Source organism: Habropoda laboriosa, unplaced genomic scaffold (genome assembly GCF_001263275.1).
Source record: "Habropoda laboriosa isolate 0110345459 unplaced genomic scaffold, ASM126327v1 scaffold20, whole genome shotgun sequence".
Lineage (NCBI taxonomy): Eukaryota > Metazoa > Arthropoda > Insecta > Hymenoptera > Apidae > Habropoda > Habropoda laboriosa.
In genome coordinates this window covers 371,467-395,067 of record NW_017100143.1, presented here as the reverse complement: position 1 = coordinate 395,067, position 23,601 = coordinate 371,467, and the positions used below count along the sequence as shown (strand labels likewise).

Here is a 23,601-nt window from a genome sequence, read left to right as displayed (position 1 = left end):
CCGGTGGTCATTGGGAAATGTCATCTTCAAAAAATAAGCGGGGAATCAATAAATAGCACTGTGCAACCATTTTTTAATTTTGATGAAATTTTTTCGTCATATCAACTGCTTCGTTAACAATAAATTTCTGTCAGAATGTAATTTTGGAATATCCGGTGGTCATTGGGAAATGTCATCTTCAAAAAATAAGCGGGGAATCAATAAATAGCACTGTGCAACCATTTTTTATTTTCGTGAAATTTTTTCGTCACGTCAACTAGTTGATTAGTAATAAATTTCTGTCTGAATGTAATTTTGGAATATCCGGTGGTCATTGGGAATGTCATCTTCAAAAAATAAGCGGGGAATCAATAAATAGTACTGTGCAATCACTTTTTAATTTTGGTGAAATTTTTTCGTCACGTCAACGGCTTCGTTAACAATAAATTTCTGTCAGAATGTAATTTTGGAATATCCAGTTGTCACTGGGTAAATGTCATCTTGAAACAGCAATCGAATAATTTTTGTTAGATAAGAGTGTTTTATTTCGATTTAACTTGATTATCCCACAACAGCTCTTCGAAAATTTCGACTCACTTCAAGAAGTACACTTAAACCCTGAAATTTCTCGAAAATTTCTACATCCAGACGGAAACTTCCGATACAGCTTGGCATTTATCGAGGGAAAAGAAAAGGACGAAAAGTTTGAAACGGCGGTGAATGTCGAGCGAGGACGCGAAATGCACGAGTACCTACGCGCAAATATTATACCTTGCCGGAATTTCTCAACTGGCCGAATACCCTTGAGTATTTCATTCGACTCCTGTGTATTCTGATTTTGATGAAATTTTTTCGTCATATCAACTGCTTCGTTAACAATAAATTTCTGTCAGAATGTAATTTTGGAATATCCGGTGGTCATTGGGAAATGTCATCTTCAAAAAATAAGCGGGGAATCAATAAATAGCACTGTGCAACCATTTTTTAATTTTGATGAAATTTTTTCGTCATATCAACTGCTTCGTTAACAATAAATTTCTGTCAGAATGTAATTTTGGAATATCCGGTGGTCATTGGGAAATGTCATCTTCAAAAAATAAGCGGGGAATCAATAAATAGCACTGTGCAACCATTTTTTAATTTTGATGAAATTTTTTCGTCATATCAACTGCTTCGTTAACAATAAATTTCTGTCAGAATGTAATTTTGGAATATCCGGTGGTCATTGGGAAATGTCATCTTCAAAAAATAAGCGGGGAATCAATAAATAGCACTGTGCAACCATTTTTTAATTTTGATGAAATTTTTTCGTCATATCAACTGCTTCGTTAACAATAAATTTCTGTCAGAATGTAATTTTGGAATATCCGGTGGTCATTGGGAAATGTCATCTTCAAAAAATAAGCGGGGAATCAATAAATAGCACTGTGCAACCATTTTTTAATTTTGATGAAATTTTTTCGTCATATCAACTGCTTCGTTAACAATAAATTTCTGTCAGAATGTAATTTTGGAATATCCGGTGGTCATTGGGAAATGTCATCTTCAAAAAATAAGCGGGGAATCAATAAATAGCACTGTGCAACCATTTTTTAATTTTGATGAAATTTTTTCGTCATATCAACTGCTTCGTTAACAATAAATTTCTGTCAGAATGTAATTTTGGAATATCCGGTGGTCATTGGGAAATGTCATCTTCAAAAAATAAGCGGGGAATCAATAAATAGCACTGTGCAACCATTTTTTAATTTTGATGAAATTTTTTCGTCATATCAACTGCTTCGTTAACAATAAATTTCTGTCAGAATGTAATTTTGGAATATCCGGTGGTCATTGGGAAATGTCATCTTCAAAAAATAAGCGGGGAATCAATAAATAGCACTGTGCAACCATTTTTTAATTTTGATGAAATTTTTTCGTCATATCAACTGCTTCGTTAACAATAAATTTCTGTCAGAATGTAATTTTGGAATATCCGGTGGTCATTGGGAAATGTCATCTTCAAAAAATAAGCGGGGAATCAATAAATAGCACTGTGCAACCATTTTTTAATTTTGATGAAATTTTTTCGTCATATCAACTGCTTCGTTAACAATAAATTTCTGTCAGAATGTAATTTTGGAATATCCGGTGGTCATTGGGAAATGTCATCTTCAAAAAATAAGCGGGGAATCAATAAATAGCACTGTGCAACCATTTTTTAATTTTGATGAAATTTTTTCGTCATATCAACTGCTTCGTTAACAATAAATTTCTGTCAGAATGTAATTTTGGAATATCCGGTGGTCATTGGGAAATGTCATCTTCAAAAAATAAGCGGGGAATCAATAAATAGCACTGTGCAACCATTTTTTAATTTTGATGAAATTTTTTCGTCATATCAACTGCTTCGTTAACAATAAATTTCTGTCAGAATGTAATTTTGGAATATCCGGTGGTCATTGGGAAATGTCATCTTCAAAAAATAAGCGGGGAATCAATAAATAGCACTGTGCAACCATTTTTTAATTTTGATGAAATTTTTTCGTCATATCAACTGCTTCGTTAACAATAAATTTCTGTCAGAATGTAATTTTGGAATATCCGGTGGTCATTGGGAAATGTCATCTTCAAAAAATAAGCGGGGAATCAATAAATAGCACTGTGCAACCATTTTTTAATTTTGATGAAATTTTTTCGTCATATCAACTGCTTCGTTAACAATAAATTTCTGTCAGAATGTAATTTTGGAATATCCGGTGGTCATTGGGAAATGTCATCTTCAAAAAATAAGCGGGGAATCAATAAATAGCACTGTGCAACCATTTTTTAATTTTGATGAAATTTTTTCGTCATATCAACTGCTTCGTTAACAATAAATTTCTGTCAGAATGTAATTTTGGAATATCCGGTGGTCATTGGGAAATGTCATCTTCAAAAAATAAGCGGGGAATCAATAAATAGCACTGTGCAACCATTTTTTAATTTTGATGAAATTTTTTCGTCATATCAACTGCTTCGTTAACAATAAATTTCTGTCAGAATGTAATTTTGGAATATCCGGTGGTCATTGGGAAATGTCATCTTCAAAAAATAAGCGGGGAATCAATAAATAGCACTGTGCAACCATTTTTTAATTTTGATGAAATTTTTTCGTCATATCAACTGCTTCGTTAACAATAAATTTCTGTCAGAATGTAATTTTGGAATATCCGGTGGTCATTGGGAAATGTCATCTTCAAAAAATAAGCGGGGAATCAATAAATAGCACTGTGCAACCATTTTTTAATTTTGATGAAATTTTTTCGTCATATCAACTGCTTCGTTAACAATAAATTTCTGTCAGAATGTAATTTTGGAATATCCGGTGGTCATTGGGAAATGTCATCTTCAAAAAATAAGCGGGGAATCAATAAATAGCACTGTGCAACCATTTTTTAATTTTGATGAAATTTTTTCGTCATATCAACTGCTTCGTTAACAATAAATTTCTGTCAGAATGTAATTTTGGAATATCCGGTGGTCATTGGGAAATGTCATCTTCAAAAAATAAGCGGGGAATCAATAAATAGCACTGTGCAACCATTTTTTAATTTTGATGAAATTTTTTCGTCATATCAACTGCTTCGTTAACAATAAATTTCTGTCAGAATGTAATTTTGGAATATCCGGTGGTCATTGGGAAATGTCATCTTCAAAAAATAAGCGGGGAATCAATAAATAGCACTGTGCAACCATTTTTTAATTTTGATGAAATTTTTTCGTCATATCAACTGCTTCGTTAACAATAAATTTCTGTCAGAATGTAATTTTGGAATATCCGGTGGTCATTGGGAAATGTCATCTTCAAAAAATAAGCGGGGAATCAATAAATAGCACTGTGCAACCATTTTTTAATTTTGATGAAATTTTTTCGTCATATCAACTGCTTCGTTAACAATAAATTTCTGTCAGAATGTAATTTTGGAATATCCGGTGGTCATTGGGAAATGTCATCTTCAAAAAATAAGCGGGGAATCAATAAATAGCACTGTGCAACCATTTTTTAATTTTGATGAAATTTTTTCGTCATATCAACTGCTTCGTTAACAATAAATTTCTGTCAGAATGTAATTTTGGAATATCCGGTGGTCATTGGGAAATGTCATCTTCAAAAAATAAGCGGGGAATCAATAAATAGCACTGTGCAACCATTTTTTAATTTTGATGAAATTTTTTCGTCATATCAACTGCTTCGTTAACAATAAATTTCTGTCAGAATGTAATTTTGGAATATCCGGTGGTCATTGGGAAATGTCATCTTCAAAAAATAAGCGGGGAATCAATAAATAGCACTGTGCAACCATTTTTTAATTTTGATGAAATTTTTTCGTCATATCAACTGCTTCGTTAACAATAAATTTCTGTCAGAATGTAATTTTGGAATATCCGGTGGTCATTGGGAAATGTCATCTTCAAAAAATAAGCGGGGAATCAATAAATAGCACTGTGCAACCATTTTTTAATTTTGATGAAATTTTTTCGTCATATCAACTGCTTCGTTAACAATAAATTTCTGTCAGAATGTAATTTTGGAATATCCGGTGGTCATTGGGAAATGTCATCTTCAAAAAATAAGCGGGGAATCAATAAATAGCACTGTGCAACCATTTTTTAATTTTGATGAAATTTTTTCGTCATATCAACTGCTTCGTTAACAATAAATTTCTGTCAGAATGTAATTTTGGAATATCCGGTGGTCATTGGGAAATGTCATCTTCAAAAAATAAGCGGGGAATCAATAAATAGCACTGTGCAACCATTTTTTAATTTTGATGAAATTTTTTCGTCATATCAACTGCTTCGTTAACAATAAATTTCTGTCAGAATGTAATTTTGGAATATCCGGTGGTCATTGGGAAATGTCATCTTCAAAAAATAAGCGGGGAATCAATAAATAGCACTGTGCAACCATTTTTTAATTTTGATGAAATTTTTTCGTCATATCAACTGCTTCGTTAACAATAAATTTCTGTCAGAATGTAATTTTGGAATATCCGGTGGTCATTGGGAAATGTCATCTTCAAAAAATAAGCGGGGAATCAATAAATAGCACTGTGCAACCATTTTTTAATTTTGATGAAATTTTTTCGTCATATCAACTGCTTCGTTAACAATAAATTTCTGTCAGAATGTAATTTTGGAATATCCGGTGGTCATTGGGAAATGTCATCTTCAAAAAATAAGCGGGGAATCAATAAATAGCACTGTGCAACCATTTTTTAATTTTGATGAAATTTTTTCGTCATATCAACTGCTTCGTTAACAATAAATTTCTGTCAGAATGTAATTTTGGAATATCCGGTGGTCATTGGGAAATGTCATCTTCAAAAAATAAGCGGGGAATCAATAAATAGCACTGTGCAACCATTTTTTAATTTTGATGAAATTTTTTCGTCATATCAACTGCTTCGTTAACAATAAATTTCTGTCAGAATGTAATTTTGGAATATCCGGTGGTCATTGGGAAATGTCATCTTCAAAAAATAAGCGGGGAATCAATAAATAGCACTGTGCAACCATTTTTTAATTTTGATGAAATTTTTTCGTCATATCAACTGCTTCGTTAACAATAAATTTCTGTCAGAATGTAATTTTGGAATATCCGGTGGTCATTGGGAAATGTCATCTTCAAAAAATAAGCGGGGAATCAATAAATAGCACTGTGCAACCATTTTTTAATTTTGATGAAATTTTTTCGTCATATCAACTGCTTCGTTAACAATAAATTTCTGTCAGAATGTAATTTTGGAATATCCGGTGGTCATTGGGAAATGTCATCTTCAAAAAATAAGCGGGGAATCAATAAATAGCACTGTGCAACCATTTTTTAATTTTGATGAAATTTTTTCGTCATATCAACTGCTTCGTTAACAATAAATTTCTGTCAGAATGTAATTTTGGAATATCCGGTGGTCATTGGGAAATGTCATCTTCAAAAAATAAGCGGGGAATCAATAAATAGCACTGTGCAACCATTTTTTAATTTTGATGAAATTTTTTCGTCATATCAACTGCTTCGTTAACAATAAATTTCTGTCAGAATGTAATTTTGGAATATCCGGTGGTCATTGGGAAATGTCATCTTCAAAAAATAAGCGGGGAATCAATAAATAGCACTGTGCAACCATTTTTTAATTTTGATGAAATTTTTTCGTCATATCAACTGCTTCGTTAACAATAAATTTCTGTCAGAATGTAATTTTGGAATATCCGGTGGTCATTGGGAAATGTCATCTTCAAAAAATAAGCGGGGAATCAATAAATAGCACTGTGCAACCATTTTTTAATTTTGATGAAATTTTTTCGTCATATCAACTGCTTCGTTAACAATAAATTTCTGTCAGAATGTAATTTTGGAATATCCGGTGGTCATTGGGAAATGTCATCTTCAAAAAATAAGCGGGGAATCAATAAATAGCACTGTGCAACCATTTTTTAATTTTGATGAAATTTTTTCGTCATATCAACTGCTTCGTTAACAATAAATTTCTGTCAGAATGTAATTTTGGAATATCCGGTGGTCATTGGGAAATGTCATCTTCAAAAAATAAGCGGGGAATCAATAAATAGCACTGTGCAACCATTTTTTAATTTTGATGAAATTTTTTCGTCATATCAACTGCTTCGTTAACAATAAATTTCTGTCAGAATGTAATTTTGGAATATCCGGTGGTCATTGGGAAATGTCATCTTCAAAAAATAAGCGGGGAATCAATAAATAGCACTGTGCAACCATTTTTTAATTTTGATGAAATTTTTTCGTCATATCAACTGCTTCGTTAACAATAAATTTCTGTCAGAATGTAATTTTGGAATATCCGGTGGTCATTGGGAAATGTCATCTTCAAAAAATAAGCGGGGAATCAATAAATAGCACTGTGCAACCATTTTTTAATTTTGATGAAATTTTTTCGTCATATCAACTGCTTCGTTAACAATAAATTTCTGTCAGAATGTAATTTTGGAATATCCGGTGGTCATTGGGAAATGTCATCTTCAAAAAATAAGCGGGGAATCAATAAATAGCACTGTGCAACCATTTTTTAATTTTGATGAAATTTTTTCGTCATATCAACTGCTTCGTTAACAATAAATTTCTGTCAGAATGTAATTTTGGAATATCCGGTGGTCATTGGGAAATGTCATCTTCAAAAAATAAGCGGGGAATCAATAAATAGCACTGTGCAACCATTTTTTAATTTTGATGAAATTTTTTCGTCATATCAACTGCTTCGTTAACAATAAATTTCTGTCAGAATGTAATTTTGGAATATCCGGTGGTCATTGGGAAATGTCATCTTCAAAAAATAAGCGGGGAATCAATAAATAGCACTGTGCAACCATTTTTTAATTTTGATGAAATTTTTTCGTCATATCAACTGCTTCGTTAACAATAAATTTCTGTCAGAATGTAATTTTGGAATATCCGGTGGTCATTGGGAAATGTCATCTTCAAAAAATAAGCGGGGAATCAATAAATAGCACTGTGCAACCATTTTTTAATTTTGATGAAATTTTTTCGTCATATCAACTGCTTCGTTAACAATAAATTTCTGTCAGAATGTAATTTTGGAATATCCGGTGGTCATTGGGAAATGTCATCTTCAAAAAATAAGCGGGGAATCAATAAATAGCACTGTGCAACCATTTTTTAATTTTGATGAAATTTTTTCGTCATATCAACTGCTTCGTTAACAATAAATTTCTGTCAGAATGTAATTTTGGAATATCCGGTGGTCATTGGGAAATGTCATCTTCAAAAAATAAGCGGGGAATCAATAAATAGCACTGTGCAACCATTTTTTAATTTTGATGAAATTTTTTCGTCATATCAACTGCTTCGTTAACAATAAATTTCTGTCAGAATGTAATTTTGGAATATCCGGTGGTCATTGGGAAATGTCATCTTCAAAAAATAAGCGGGGAATCAATAAATAGCACTGTGCAACCATTTTTTAATTTTGATGAAATTTTTTCGTCATATCAACTGCTTCGTTAACAATAAATTTCTGTCAGAATGTAATTTTGGAATATCCGGTGGTCATTGGGAAATGTCATCTTCAAAAAATAAGCGGGGAATCAATAAATAGCACTGTGCAACCATTTTTTAATTTTGATGAAATTTTTTCGTCATATCAACTGCTTCGTTAACAATAAATTTCTGTCAGAATGTAATTTTGGAATATCCGGTGGTCATTGGGAAATGTCATCTTCAAAAAATAAGCGGGGAATCAATAAATAGCACTGTGCAACCATTTTTTAATTTTGATGAAATTTTTTCGTCATATCAACTGCTTCGTTAACAATAAATTTCTGTCAGAATGTAATTTTGGAATATCCGGTGGTCATTGGGAAATGTCATCTTCAAAAAATAAGCGGGGAATCAATAAATAGCACTGTGCAACCATTTTTTAATTTTGATGAAATTTTTTCGTCATATCAACTGCTTCGTTAACAATAAATTTCTGTCAGAATGTAATTTTGGAATATCCGGTGGTCATTGGGAAATGTCATCTTCAAAAAATAAGCGGGGAATCAATAAATAGCACTGTGCAACCATTTTTTAATTTTGATGAAATTTTTTCGTCATATCAACTGCTTCGTTAACAATAAATTTCTGTCAGAATGTAATTTTGGAATATCCGGTGGTCATTGGGAAATGTCATCTTCAAAAAATAAGCGGGGAATCAATAAATAGCACTGTGCAACCATTTTTTAATTTTGATGAAATTTTTTCGTCATATCAACTGCTTCGTTAACAATAAATTTCTGTCAGAATGTAATTTTGGAATATCCGGTGGTCATTGGGAAATGTCATCTTCAAAAAATAAGCGGGGAATCAATAAATAGCACTGTGCAACCATTTTTTAATTTTGATGAAATTTTTTCGTCATATCAACTGCTTCGTTAACAATAAATTTCTGTCAGAATGTAATTTTGGAATATCCGGTGGTCATTGGGAAATGTCATCTTCAAAAAATAAGCGGGGAATCAATAAATAGCACTGTGCAACCATTTTTTAATTTTGATGAAATTTTTTCGTCATATCAACTGCTTCGTTAACAATAAATTTCTGTCAGAATGTAATTTTGGAATATCCGGTGGTCATTGGGAAATGTCATCTTCAAAAAATAAGCGGGGAATCAATAAATAGCACTGTGCAACCATTTTTTAATTTTGATGAAATTTTTTCGTCATATCAACTGCTTCGTTAACAATAAATTTCTGTCAGAATGTAATTTTGGAATATCCGGTGGTCATTGGGAAATGTCATCTTCAAAAAATAAGCGGGGAATCAATAAATAGCACTGTGCAACCATTTTTTAATTTTGATGAAATTTTTTCGTCATATCAACTGCTTCGTTAACAATAAATTTCTGTCAGAATGTAATTTTGGAATATCCGGTGGTCATTGGGAAATGTCATCTTCAAAAAATAAGCGGGGAATCAATAAATAGCACTGTGCAACCATTTTTTAATTTTGATGAAATTTTTTCGTCATATCAACTGCTTCGTTAACAATAAATTTCTGTCAGAATGTAATTTTGGAATATCCGGTGGTCATTGGGAAATGTCATCTTCAAAAAATAAGCGGGGAATCAATAAATAGCACTGTGCAACCATTTTTTAATTTTGATGAAATTTTTTCGTCATATCAACTGCTTCGTTAACAATAAATTTCTGTCAGAATGTAATTTTGGAATATCCGGTGGTCATTGGGAAATGTCATCTTCAAAAAATAAGCGGGGAATCAATAAATAGCACTGTGCAACCATTTTTTAATTTTGATGAAATTTTTTCGTCATATCAACTGCTTCGTTAACAATAAATTTCTGTCAGAATGTAATTTTGGAATATCCGGTGGTCATTGGGAAATGTCATCTTCAAAAAATAAGCGGGGAATCAATAAATAGCACTGTGCAACCATTTTTTAATTTTGATGAAATTTTTTCGTCATATCAACTGCTTCGTTAACAATAAATTTCTGTCAGAATGTAATTTTGGAATATCCGGTGGTCATTGGGAAATGTCATCTTCAAAAAATAAGCGGGGAATCAATAAATAGCACTGTGCAACCATTTTTTAATTTTGATGAAATTTTTTCGTCATATCAACTGCTTCGTTAACAATAAATTTCTGTCAGAATGTAATTTTGGAATATCCGGTGGTCATTGGGAATGTCATCTTCAAAAAATAAGCGGGGAATCAATAAATAGCACTGTGCAACCATTTTTTATTTTCGTGAAATTTTTTCGTCACGTCAACTAGTTGATTAGTAATAAATTTCTGTCTGAATGTAATTTTGGAATATCCGGTGGTCATTGGGAATGTCATCTTCAAAAAATAAGCGGGGAATCAATAAATAGTACTGTGCAATCACTTTTTAATTTTGGTGAAATTTTTTCGTCACGTCAACGGCTTCGTTAACAATAAATTTCTGTCAGAATGTAATTTTGGAATATCCAGTTGTCACTGGGTAAATGTCATCTTGAAACAGCAATCGAATAATTTTTGTTAGATAAGAGTGTTTTATTTCGATTTAACTTGATTATCCCACAACAGCTCTTCGAAAATTTCGACTCACTTCAAGAAGTACACTTAAACCCTGAAATTTCTCGAAAATTTCTACATCCAGACGGAAACTTCCGATACAGCTTGGCATTTATCGAGGGAAAAGAAAAGGACGAAAAGTTTGAAACGGCGGTGAATGTCGAGCGAGAACGCGAAATGCACGAGTACCTACGCGCAAATATTATACCTTGCCGGAATTTCTCAACTGGCCGAATACCCTTGGGTATTTCATTCGACTCCTGTGTATTCTGCGGATTAAACATTTATAGGGAATCCGGAAGGTTCGCCAATTTTCTTTCCTCCGGAAACGCCCCTCCCGGTTACTTGAATTTTTCTCCCTTTCGATAAACAGAACCAGCCGGTTCGTTTGATCACGCAAATCGAGTCCTTTCAATCCCTCAGCCCCGGTAAACCAAATTCCTCGTTCCCGTAATTACGAAAGCTAGACGTCTGAGGACGGCTCTTTCGGCTGCGAGGAAAGCTGGAAAGAAGATGGCGCAGAGGAAGGAGAAACTTGGGGCGGTGTGTGTGGGTACAAGCAGTAGGAGTTTAGAGTAGCGAGAACGCGAACCGGAGTGAAGTAAATTCACGTCTCTCGAGACACTTGCGCGAAAAGGTTGGAAAAACGGCGTGGAAACAAATGGGCAGGACGTTGAAGAAAAGAGGAGGTCAACCGAATTTCGACTTGGCGAAAAGGGTAAACTGTAGTTTTCTAAGCTGGTAAGCTTCAGAAGGAACAGAGAAATTTTTCTTTTTCCCACGGAAATGTTCATCGAGGTCTGAAAGGAGCCGCGGGCTAGATGGAGGCATTGACAGCGACGGTTCTAAGCCATCCTACTCCCTTTCAAAGCGACTTTTCTCGAGGAAACGCATTTTCAGACGGCGCACGGCCTTTCGGTACAGTCTGTCTGACCGCGAAAAATTGTACCGCGTTTCGAAAGCGCGCGGATCGTCGAGAATAAAGAATCTTCGCAAATTCGAAATATCTCTATCGAGACAAGCAAATTCAAATTGAAATTTGCAATTTTTATGAATCGGATTTATGGATTTTATGAAAAATATTAAACATGAATACGTAAATTCGGAATATTAAAAAAGAGAACTGAATCGTTTCACTGAGACAAGCAAATTGAAAATATTCCAACTTAAATTTTCAATTTTTACCAATTGAATTTATTTCCTCGAATTTACGAATTTTACGAAAAATACTCAATTAAATACGAATATTTCAATTGAGAATATCTTGAACTTCATCGGCAGAAATAAAATTTTAAACAGTTTCAATTTCATTGCCAGAATTTAAATTTTGAACAGTCCGCATGTAAATTTTGCTCAGCCAAAGCCCCGAAAAAAGGTACCTAAAATCAGTGGACGCAATTGGAGCGAAATTTCTCTACTCAGCGACGCTTTCGAGGCCCACTTCCGGTCCCAGCGCAGGTCCTAGAAACTTCTCGCAGTCTCTCTCGGAGAAACTCTGTCACAGGATCGAAGTGGCCTTTTTCTCGTCGTTTTCCACGTCTTGTGCGCTGCAACGCAATCCTTCGTTACGTAGGCTCGTCGAATCGATCTTCCTCCTCATGTTCGTCGTGGATGCAGCTGCAATCTGGGCCCGATTGATTCCTTCCTAACGCCAAATAGGACGCAGATGTTTGCATCCTTAGCGAGTGAATCTCTACGTAATTTGCAGCCTATTGTCGAAGAATCGAATAAAAGAGAAAACTCAAAGGGGGATGAAATTTATCTGTGAAATAGAAGATGTCGAGTAACCTAGAAAAATTTCCAAATCTTTTTTCCACGATAAAGGGGAACAAATCGGAATACTGACACGATCAGAATTTTTCCTGCGATAAGGAGGGAAAGATCGTGGAGTAACTTGGAAATTTTTCCCTCGGACGATAAGGAGGGAAAGATCGGGGAGTGACGTCGAAATTTGGCGAATTTTTTTCCACGATAAGGCGAGCCGATTGAAACGATATCGAGGAGAGATGAAAAGATGCTCGAGTGTCGATCGACGAGTGGCACTCCGGCTGGTTCGAGCCCTGGTCCAATCGTTCGAATTGCGCGTCGGAATAAAGGTTCTCTTCGTGGAAGATGGAACGATATCGAACATGAAAAACCGATCGATTCGCTGGTAAACGTTCCGGGGATCGGTGATTCCGACCACGCGGTTACATTTGTCATCTTCGATTCTTTCTATCTCGACCCAAATACGAATGGAAATTTCGCTCCTCTACCAGATATCGAACGGCATTTTTCGTCGGTTAGAATTCGCCCGCTGTTGTCTGCACCGAGGCGAATTAACCTTTCCGTGTGAAATATGGTATCGGACAAATACGATATTTTATTCAATTGCTAAATCAATCGACGTAAAAAAAATTGCGGGCGATAGTGAAAATTTGGAGAAAACAGTTCGAAACTTATTTCGATATTTTTATCTCAAAGGCTCATTAACTCCTTATTTTCCCCAACCTGATGTGCCAAATAAGATGAATTTTGTCTTTCTTTTAATTATTTTCGTAGGCGTATAGAACTCACATTTTTCCCCATAGCAGAAAGGATAACGCAATACGGAAAGTGAGAGAAAATATTGATGTTTGACTTAATAATAACATTTTGAAAAAGTGCACTGCAAGTCACGGGCACGAACGTCAAACGAAGAACTGAACATTCCACCGATTGCAAGTGAATTCCACACGGACCAAACACCTGAAACTCGTCGTTGTTAAAAAGTGACACGGGGAAACGGAAAAATTACCATCCCAATTCCCCGCGTACCTGCACATCGTGGAATCCATTCATCCCCCTTGGAGTGCAATGCGCGAAAAATCGATGCCCCTTTCATCTCCACCTTAATCCCCGGTCCGTACAATTCACCGATTCACCGTGGATGCAATTGCTCGGTCGCGAAAAGGCGCGAGCTCCGGCGAGAGAAACGCGTCTGGGGTGCAGTCGAGCCGATGAACAATCGGTCCCTTGGTGACGCGTTGGGTGCTCACATAAAGCGACCAAGGTGTAATAAAACGAAGGGGGAAAAAAACGCGGCGAAACAAGAGGGGAATCACGGAGAAACGAGGGAAAACCGATGTCGCTGGCCGAATCGATTAAACATATTCCAGCTGCGACGGGATTTGAATTGCCGGTCTGGGACAGAAACGCAAACTTTCGATGCTGCATTCCCGCCGAATAATAACGGCGAATTATTTGTTCCTTGGCGAGGGAGGGAGAGGAAAACTGCTGGAGAATACAACCAGGATTATTGTAAAATAGAGTAGACGGTGGGAATTCTGTGCTGGCCAGACTTGGCACGCTAAACCCGGATTTTCATCTTCCGCTCTTGCCAGGGAAATATTGAAAAGATACGTGAATTCGTTTGAAAGATTCCAAGACTTGAAAATTTCTCATTCTGAATACATTTTCCGTTCGGATGAATCTCGGAAATTTTTCTCCGTGCGAGAACTTGCCGAAGAGACGTGAATCCATTTCATGAATAATTAAACACAGTTTAGACGTAGGAACTGTTCTAAACTTGTGTAGAATATCTAACAACGACGTTATTTTTATTGTTATTACTTCAACTCTTCGCGGTCCAGATAGTCCACTTGGTCCGCGTTCGTTTGGTCGCTCTCGGACAGTACCGTGTAGTTTCCCTTTATTTCAATAGTTACAAAGTACCAAGTTTCGGTATAACATTAGTGCGCAAAAAATGGTTTATTATTTATTTTTTAATTGCACATTCGTAGGTGACATCGTAGATTCTCCAGGATCGGTTCGCGAGGGACCGATATCTCCTCGACGTGCTAATCACCAATCTGGATAGAAGAAAGGAAGAGACCCCGGGTAGAAATGAAGATATAAAAATTCATAGGATATCCCATCGTCGATTCTATGAATTTTTATGAGCAACGCTCTAAGACAATCCGTTCTACCCGAGGCGGAATCAAAACGTTTGACGGAGGGAACGCGTTGAATTTAATTGCGGGTAGCGGCCGATTATCCGGGAAGCCTGGTAACTCGTCGTTAATTGGATTCGACAAGGGGGCGGCAAATTGAATTAGCAGACGATTCCCGGTTATTTACCTGTGCGTCGAACAATTCCCCGTCGAAAGCGTACGGCCGAAGCGTTTCGCTGTTAACAATGGAACGGGTCTCAGACGTTCTCGAAAAGCGTCAAGCAGAACGTCAAACACTCCCGTTCGACGCTTTCTTTCCTACACTTTCGAAAAACCGTCTGACGATTACTCGGCCAGCTTCTCGAGACGATGGAAGGGCAACAGTTCGATGGTCGCGTTCCCCCCAAAAATTTCCCGAGTCGCTCTTTTTTAATGGGACGCGCAATTAACGACAAGCATCGCGTGGCTTTGTCCGCGCAACAGACGCGAGAAAGAATCGTTCTCAAGAGTGTTTCCTCGTTGGTTGCAAAGGAGAAAAAGACCTTCGGAGGAAATGTGCTGGGACCTTTCCCAGGATGATGTGTAATTAAAGAACGACAACGAGACATCGTTGCGCAATTCTTTTCCACAATCTTTTTGTCGCGTAATCTCTGACTTATCTTGATCGATTTTTTTCAAACTTTCATTAACGAAGGAAGATTGAAAGTGTTTTTTAGTTTCCTGGGACGATAAGCTACCACCGTAACCCTTTTGCGACCTGTGGAACAAATTGTTAGAAGAAAGAATTCAGTCGCGAAAGGGTTAAACGGACCTACGACGATTTGACGTTTTTTCGTCGAGCATTGGTACTTCGAAATTTATCATTTTCTCAATGTATTCGATACCGAGGAACGAGGAGAGGTGATTTCTCGAATAGGTTCGAAGGTTCCGCTAGGCGCAGAAGCGTTCGTGGAAAAGTGTAGATAAGGTTCGGTTGATAAGCCTGACGACAGACGGCCCCCGCTAAATTGTCACGTTTCTTCGTACAGGTAGGGCGATAAACGGCCGGCAACGGGTCTCATTGCCTCGCATTACGGCCCGTTATCGTCCCGCTGTGTCGCGCGAGAAATGAACTACACCCAGCCATTTCTCTCCCTACGTCGCGCCCTGAATTTTTCCCAAATAGTTTTCCCCCGTCGATCTTCCTTTTTTTCGCTCATACATACAAGCCGGGCGCGGTCCTTTTTCACGGCTAAAAAATTCCACCCGGCAATTCCACTCCATCGTTTCCCGTTGGTATACATATATGCGCGAAACAAGAACACGGAGGAATCGGTGCGCTCGTTACGCGCGCAACTCGATTTACAGGGCGCGTGTGTGTGCGCGTTGACTGGGTGGCCGAGTGTACGATTAAAAATTGTTCCTTTTTTCACCCTCAACGAAAATGTTTGCACGACCCGTGAAAAAGTGCAACAACGTTCACCGGAGCGCGAGTCGAGAGGGCGAAACCCATGTTTCGACCGTCCGGCGTTCTTGTTCCAATTTAACTAACAACGGGGACACGAACGTACGAGAAGGGAAGTCGAAGAGGAGACGGCGAGCTGCCTCCTCTCTCGGTATAGGTCAGTTACACAATAAGACTCGGTGGCTCGGTTAAAATTAGTCGGCGAGTATTTAAAAAAGTAAACCGAGTGCAGCGGAGGCCGTTGTCCGAGCTGTGTACCATCCTTTTCGTACCCTATCAACAAACTCCGGCTTTCCTGGTCGCCAATCTATCGATCAGGATTGGTAGAAAGATATTTTTCTTTTTTAGAAGTGTTTGCAGTACGGGACCTATATGTTAGGTTGGCATGGTATCACCTGACGATTCGATAAAGTTTCGATACTTTACATTTCAATTTACAATTCTTATATCTTTTACGATATATTCGAAAGAATATTATCGATGGATAGGTAAGATTCTCCTGATTAAAACGAGCCCCAACACGATCCCGTTCGGACTACTTTTCCTCCACAGGTTTCTGTAGATCCAAAGAGCAAGGTACACCCGGTATAAGGCTTTTGGTTAAAAATAGGTCGAATATGGTCGTGTTTGGGCTCATTTTCACCAGGAGAATCCCACCCGTCGATCGGCAGTACTCTCGTAAACGTGTAACGAAAAATAACAAAAGTTTTAACTGTACTGTTATCGCGCGTCCAATATTCGCGCTACTGGTCCGTTCACGTGGCTTCCAGTTAGTTTAATAATCATGACGTGGCGCGTACACGTGCAAAAAATCGATTTTAATTAAAATGCAATTTATTAGAGTAGTCGTCGAGGACGGAGGCCACGCAATTATTTAAATTAGTGGTCCGAGGTATTTTTCGAATCAATATCGCGCACCGAGGTACGGTGATTTCGCGAGCGTCGGCCGCATTAACGAGCACAGGCAAACATTCGATGCAATTGGCTTTTTCGCCATTCAACGTTACGTACACTGTCTACAGAAAGTTTCGAACAAAAGTACGACTCTCGAGAAGGTCGACCCGAAGAAAGGTGGAAAAATTCGTTTGTAAATTCTTCGTTTAATCGCTGTAAAGCTGAAGCAATTTTTATTACGCGAAATACAGCGTGTATCGAATATACGGCTGTTTAATTATTTCCTCGATGTGTAATTAATGTACACGTTCGAATTAACGTTAACGTATGTACGCTTGCGATTGAACTTAAAGTTACGTGGAGCGTGTAATCGTGGTTGGTACACAAATTGTATAATCCCTTTGTTGATTACACGTAACGAAATACGAAGTGCAGAGTTGCGAGTATTAAATTAAATTAGTCCAAAGGCGAAACGAATGTTACTGTTTAGCTAATGGAAAGCCTGTTAAACGATAATCGCATGATAACTATGCTCGTTCTACCGAAAGATAGTCGAGGCTTGAATTGTAGGTGCCAGCACTATATGAATGAGTTCCGTTCGTTTCCTACTGCGGAGAATGTCGTCGCTGCGGAACTGGCAGTCGATAAAAAACCAGTTTTATGAATGACAAAAATCGACTCCTGCGTTACTATTTTGGCGCTGTGCGTACGGTACACGTGTTCTGATAGTATGCAACATGAGTTTGTTAAGTAGTATGTTTACACCGCAGGAAATAAAGAAACAATTAAAAGAGTTGTTAGTACTGAAACGTAGCGGGGAATTGGATAGCGAGGAGAAGATTTTCAATTCGAACGATGAATATTGGAGAGATTCTGTGACCTATAGTTGCTTGGAACACTATGTGTATCATCACGACGAAGAAGTATTAATTTGTAAAATACATCTTTTCTAGAAAATCTAGATCTCTGTGTTATAATTTAACGATCGTTTCAGATTAAATTAAATACACTTGCTCTTGTGGTTGAGTCTAGAAAGAGCACTCTGAAATTTAAATCTAAGGAACTTGATATAGTTGTCTTATTTTTGCAAGTGAATTTTAAGGAAAAACTCGAATTTGTGCCTCTGATAAAAAAGGTAAGATCGTCGTAATTGAGACTTGAGCTTTCTGTCACTTACAACATCTTTTTCTGTAGGCTTTAAAGCGTATGAAAGACAGCTTGGCTGTCGTGAGAAGGCAATGTATGCAAGAAGAAAAAATCAGGGATAATTACAAGAAAACTTGCAGCCCATCAGAAGTGAAACAGGAAATATTAGATGCATCTTACAAAATATCCTCCATTCTTCAGAATGAGATAGACATGTATTGCAATGTTTTTCAATCTATCCGTAACATGTGCATATGCAGTCCAGATGCAACATACAACAGAAGGAAATCTTCTCTGCAGATATTACTCTTGATGAAAGACTTTTTAGATAATGAATTCAAACATATCTGTTGGAAGGCTGAACAAGTGGAAGCATTGTTCGATCTAATGTTACTAGACACGTATGAAGGGAACAAAGAAATGGCATTTAACTTGATAAAGTCAGTAGAGCCAAGTTTACTACAGTTAGATAATGAAAGTCGTGTTTGTGATATTATCACTGTTGCTATTGAATTAGGTAACAGAATTAGACCTATTGATAGTATCACAGCAGCTAGCATGCTTAAAGTCAGCATGCTGTCACCTATTGTAAAGAATGTACTTGAAAACCAATTGGGTATAACAAGGTGCTCTGAAGATATAACAGAAGCACCTCTGTTGCAATTGATACTAATTTTGCTAGAAAAATTAAAGGTATCTGGGTCTGTGTGTATATTGCAATCATTGTATAAAGATAGCTATATGAATTATTTTTGCAGGAATCTTTGACTCTTGCAAAACAGAATATAGTGAAGACTGTTACAAAACATTCCTTGTATGGATATCTATTTTGCATCCGAAATTTGCTACAGGAATGCAATTTGAAGAGTGTGGAGAAAGAGCAATTATGGCAAAACACTATAGCAGAATTGATTTCTGCATGTTTTCAGTTCAGCCATGCAGTTTCATTGATAGTAAATAATTCTTCACCAGAAGGACATTTACCAATGGACCTGAATATAAAAACTATCAATGAAATATGCGATTCGGTACCTGAAAAACAAATAGTAACTCCACAAATGGTTTTACTTTGTTCTTGGCGTACTATAAAGGAAGTTAGCTTATTATTTGGTTTACTCGCCACCGAGGCGCCGATATGCGAAGATAATCCGTCTGTAGGACTCTTAAATGAAGAACAAGTAAAATTTCACGATTTATAATTCGAGATTTAAAATCAAAAGTAAGAAGCAAACGAGTCATATTGATTTTTTAACAGATTATCAGAATAGGAGAACACTTGGTCTCGTTGCTTACTGAAACAAAGCACAGAGGAGCATTCGAACAGGCACACATAGGATTCAATCAACTATGTACTCGTTTATGGCGCCTAAATAAAACGAGCTTAAATCAATTGCCTAAATTATGGTTACATCAGATCATGACTGCCATTACAGGAATTAAAGAGAATTCGAAATTATGTGCAACTAGAAGAAGTGCAGGTGTACCATTTATGATACAGGTAAAGAAGATCAAGTGATTTGTACATTTTTTTTTTTTAAAAACGAATCATAAAAATTTCACTTAACAGGCTTTACTATCTACAGAACCTCGCCAACATAAAGATACAAAGACCACAACTTTTGATTGTGTGATGAAAATTTTGTTAGGACTCACACAATTGGAAAGCGAAAATGTGTGGGATGAAGTGAAAGAATTGATGTACTCTAATTCAGTATTTACAGAATACAAGAATTTATGTACACCATTGAATGCTCAAGTCACAGAAATTAAGACACATGCTCTGAATGTCTTAAGAGGAATTTTTAGGCATTCACATCTTGCAGAAGTAGTAAATAACTATGTTGAAGATGGTTTAATAGCGGCGTTTAAGAGCTACGATGCTTCAACATGGGCGGTGAGCCATTCAAAATATTTACAATTGTTTTGCACGGTACAAAAACGAGATAAATTCTTTGTCCTTATTTTTACAGGAAAGAAACGCGGCAACCTTACTTTTCAGTGCACTTATCATCAGAATATTTGGTGTTCAACGAACGAAAGACCATATTAATCTTACTACAGACAATAAAATGAATTATAGAGTGTTCTTTGAAAAGTATCCTAATCTATTGCTATTCATTTTGGAGGAATTGCAAACATTTGTGGGAATGGAAGATACTCTTATAAAGTCAAACGTGCAATCGATTTTATTACTATTATCACGGTTGTATCAAAGCCATAATTCTGAACCTAGCGATGTTCCATTGAAAGTTCATAGCAATGATCTTATACATTTAGTCATACAATGTGGAAAAAGTGCTATATTCGAAACACGTAAATTAGCAGCCAGAGCACTTGTACCTTTGTTGACAGAAGACTCTGTAGGTTGTACTCTAAAAAAAGTAGTTGAAAACATAATGTTTGCACAAGAGAATCGTTTGACCTTAAACTTAGTACATGGCTATATGTTACAAGTAAATATTGATTTAAATAAACTCTCTTTTTTTAAATATTCACAATATTTTAAAGTATCGTTTCTTATATTTTTCTTAGGTACATGAGATACTAAAATATTTTAACTTCAAGTCATTTGAATCTCTCGACATAGGTTGGAATGAATTTTTTAAAAAGACAATTTGGATGTTAGAAAATTTAGAGCAAAGAAATTCCAAGCCTCCATGTTTTTTATTGGCTGAAGTTTATGTGAAAGTTTGCAGTGAAATATGCAAAACAGATAAAACGTAAGAAAATTAGAAATATTGTGAAAAATTGAAGAATTTGATAATTATTTAAATTGCAGATACTTGATGCAACAATGTTCAACATTAAATATGCTCGTTTCACATTTATTACATGAAAAATTAAAACAGGGACCTGCACGAGAATTGTATAAATTATCAGCCATGGAATTCGTTCGATCGATAGCGAGGGAAACTTCACTAATTCATCAGTGCATATTAATTAAAATATATCTGCATAATTTAACAGTTTCTGAAACGCAAATTATTGCGTGGTCGAATGTTATAGAGATCATTAATGAAGTAAAATACAACGACGTATCGGTGTCGTTATTAGATTATGCTGCAGATCAAATCCGTGACTCGATAGAATATTTTCATACGTATAGTCCTGAATTACAAGATGCAATATTCGATTTTCTATACAACAGTTTAATATACCTCGATCAGATTGAATCGTCCGATGTCACGAGAAAAATTGACATTTGCAAATTTGTGCTGAATAACATACGATTAAATGATAATAAACATTTTTATTACGAAAGAGATTGTTATCGAAGATTATTGGGGAAATCATACGTGACTTTATCATCTTTACAACAGAACGAGGGAAAAATTAGTTTGGAGTGTACATGTGACGTGCTTTATTACCTTTGTGATTACCTATGGATCGCAACTTTAAGTGGAGATTTTAGAAGATCTGTATTTGAAATTATGCAAGACCTATTCCTAGCCTGCTACAAACGTGACGACGATCAACGTAAGTTGCGAAATTTTATTAAAACTTTATCTAAAAAGCTAATTAAATATGTCACAGATGTTAAGGTTCAATGGTGGAGCACAGTGTTGCAATTATTACTAGATAATAATCGTAACGTACGACACGAGGCATTTTTGTTAATCGATCATGTTCCAGTACATTGTACTTTGTCCAATAATGTTTCCCATCTGAATTTGTTACTCTCGAAATTCTACGAATGGAATGTACGTAGCAAAAATCCCGAATTTATGTGTGTTGCAATTTTTTATTGGAGCATAGCACTCTTGTGCTATGACACAGACTACGAAATGGACGATACAGATGTAAGTAATTATTCGAAGCAGATAGGTTTATGTAAAATATCGTAAAGTACAACGTTCGTTTAATTCAAGGTGTTCAATAAATGCATAAATTACGATTTCTTTGAGCCTGTAGAGGTGTCAAAGACGTGTGCAGAATTTATAATAAAAAATATGAAACGTCATATAGACGTTGTATTAGGAGACGACGCGATAGATTGGATAAATGCTATTTTAAATGTCGAATTTCAAACATCTATCACTTTTCGAACGCTCGTAAAAAGTTACGAAATCTACGTTCCCGCCATTGAGAATAAACTGCAGGATATTTTAAACCCGACGTATAAAAGCAAACTGTTGCAAGTTTTAGCATACAAAGAATATAAAAAGATATTTTGAAATGTATTTATGGTACATCCGTCTAGAATAAATTAAATTTTTTATACAAAATATGACTTTCATTTGTGTATTCAGCGAAGCGTAAATACGAACGATTCATACAAGTGTCTTTTAATTGCTGAAAAATAATCTAGAGAGGAAATGAACTACGGAAAATGAATAATCTATAGAAAAAGAGGTTGCTCGTGAAAGAATCTTACCGAGGGTAGATTCTGCTTTTCAAAGTTGCACGACACCGTTATTTACTTTCACGAGCACTGGAAACAGACGTCTCGTTAAATTTGAAAAGGAATACGGTCGAGGAGTGGTGGTAAGCGTTGATTGGGGGAATATCCCCAGTGTCGGTGGCTAGAGAATTTAGTTGAACCGCTTGGCGCCGGTAGTCGCCACTGTTGCGGCCCGACGTTCGCCGACTCGGTACGTATTTCGTGACGTTATACCGCGGATCCGTCGGATTTTCGCGTTTTTCGCGCCTCTGCGTCGTGACCGTCGAGTATTAGTGTGCGCCGACGATCTTTATCTGCGTTGAACGAGGGCCAGCATGTCCACGAGTGTTCGGACAGATTAAAACCGAGGGAAAAGCAGCCGAGAAGACGGTGGCCGTGCGTGTACCAGGCATGGAGTGGACTCAGTGCGCTCGTTTCAAATCGTTACGAGCCGTTACCGCAGTTCCAGTCAAACCGAGGTGAGTTCTGCCGTACGTAAACACGCGTGATCGCGTTCCACGAATGTCGTTTCACTTTCGTGTCGAACTGTTATATCGTCCCCATGGGGATCCTGTGGTAAGTTGGTGTTCCCTAACGCGTATGACCTACTTGTTGTGCAAGCTGTCATCCCTCGATTAGAATATTTCTATTCGTGGGACGAACTGTCCTACGAGAACGAACCCTTCTCTGGTCTGGTGCCGCTAGTGCCACTCGACAGCCTTTCTCGGCTAGGTTTTCACGCGAAAAAACACCGGTGGAGAAAGGAGAGGCAGAGAGAACGGGGAAGGAGCGTGAAACGGAAAGATCAAGCGAGAGCAGCGGCGAGAACAAGTTTGAAAACTAGCACTGCCAGTTCGTTGAACATCTGCGATTCCTAAAGTGCGTCCTTCCAAACACGGAATGTTAAATAGCCTTCGCGCTTGATCAACTAACGGAGTCTTCTCGAATGATCTCTCTTGACCTGTCTCTCTTTCTCTCTCTCGTCTCTCCTACTTCTCACTCTCTCTCACTCTCTCTCTCTCTCTTTCTCTCTTTCTCCTCGAGGAGAAAGGTCATCGGTCTCAAATTCATCTTTTGTCCACGCCTTAGGCACACCAGTAGTAATGCGCTACGACATATTTTCCGTTGGCTGAAACTCGTTTTAAATTACCATAAGTAGTTCGATACCTCTTGCCCCGATACGCCCGATTCTTTTTCGTAATCGGTCGAATTTCTCAATGTCAAGTTGACTACCCGTTACATCCTGTCGTGTCCGATTTGACCACGGCTTCCCG

The 23,601-nt window shown here is 36.8% G+C and overlaps 1 protein-coding gene across 1 annotated transcript; it reads left to right on the top strand.

Annotated features, from left to right (window-relative positions):
- The first annotated feature begins 17,544 nt into the window (after positions 1-17,544).
- LOC108573065 (thyroid adenoma-associated protein homolog) lies at positions 17,545-22,121 on the top strand. The gene is made up of 11 exons (XM_017935432.1): positions 17,545-17,723; positions 17,795-17,935; positions 17,995-18,639; positions 18,705-19,124; positions 19,202-19,444; positions 19,514-19,840; positions 19,917-20,399; positions 20,479-20,666; positions 20,726-21,423; positions 21,481-21,746; positions 21,816-22,121. Exons 1-11 carry the CDS (start codon positions 17,556-17,558, stop codon positions 22,119-22,121), a joined length of 3,885 nt encoding a protein of 1,294 aa, XP_017790921.1. The 5' UTR covers positions 17,545-17,555.
- Positions 22,122-23,601: the final 1,480 nt, after the last annotated feature.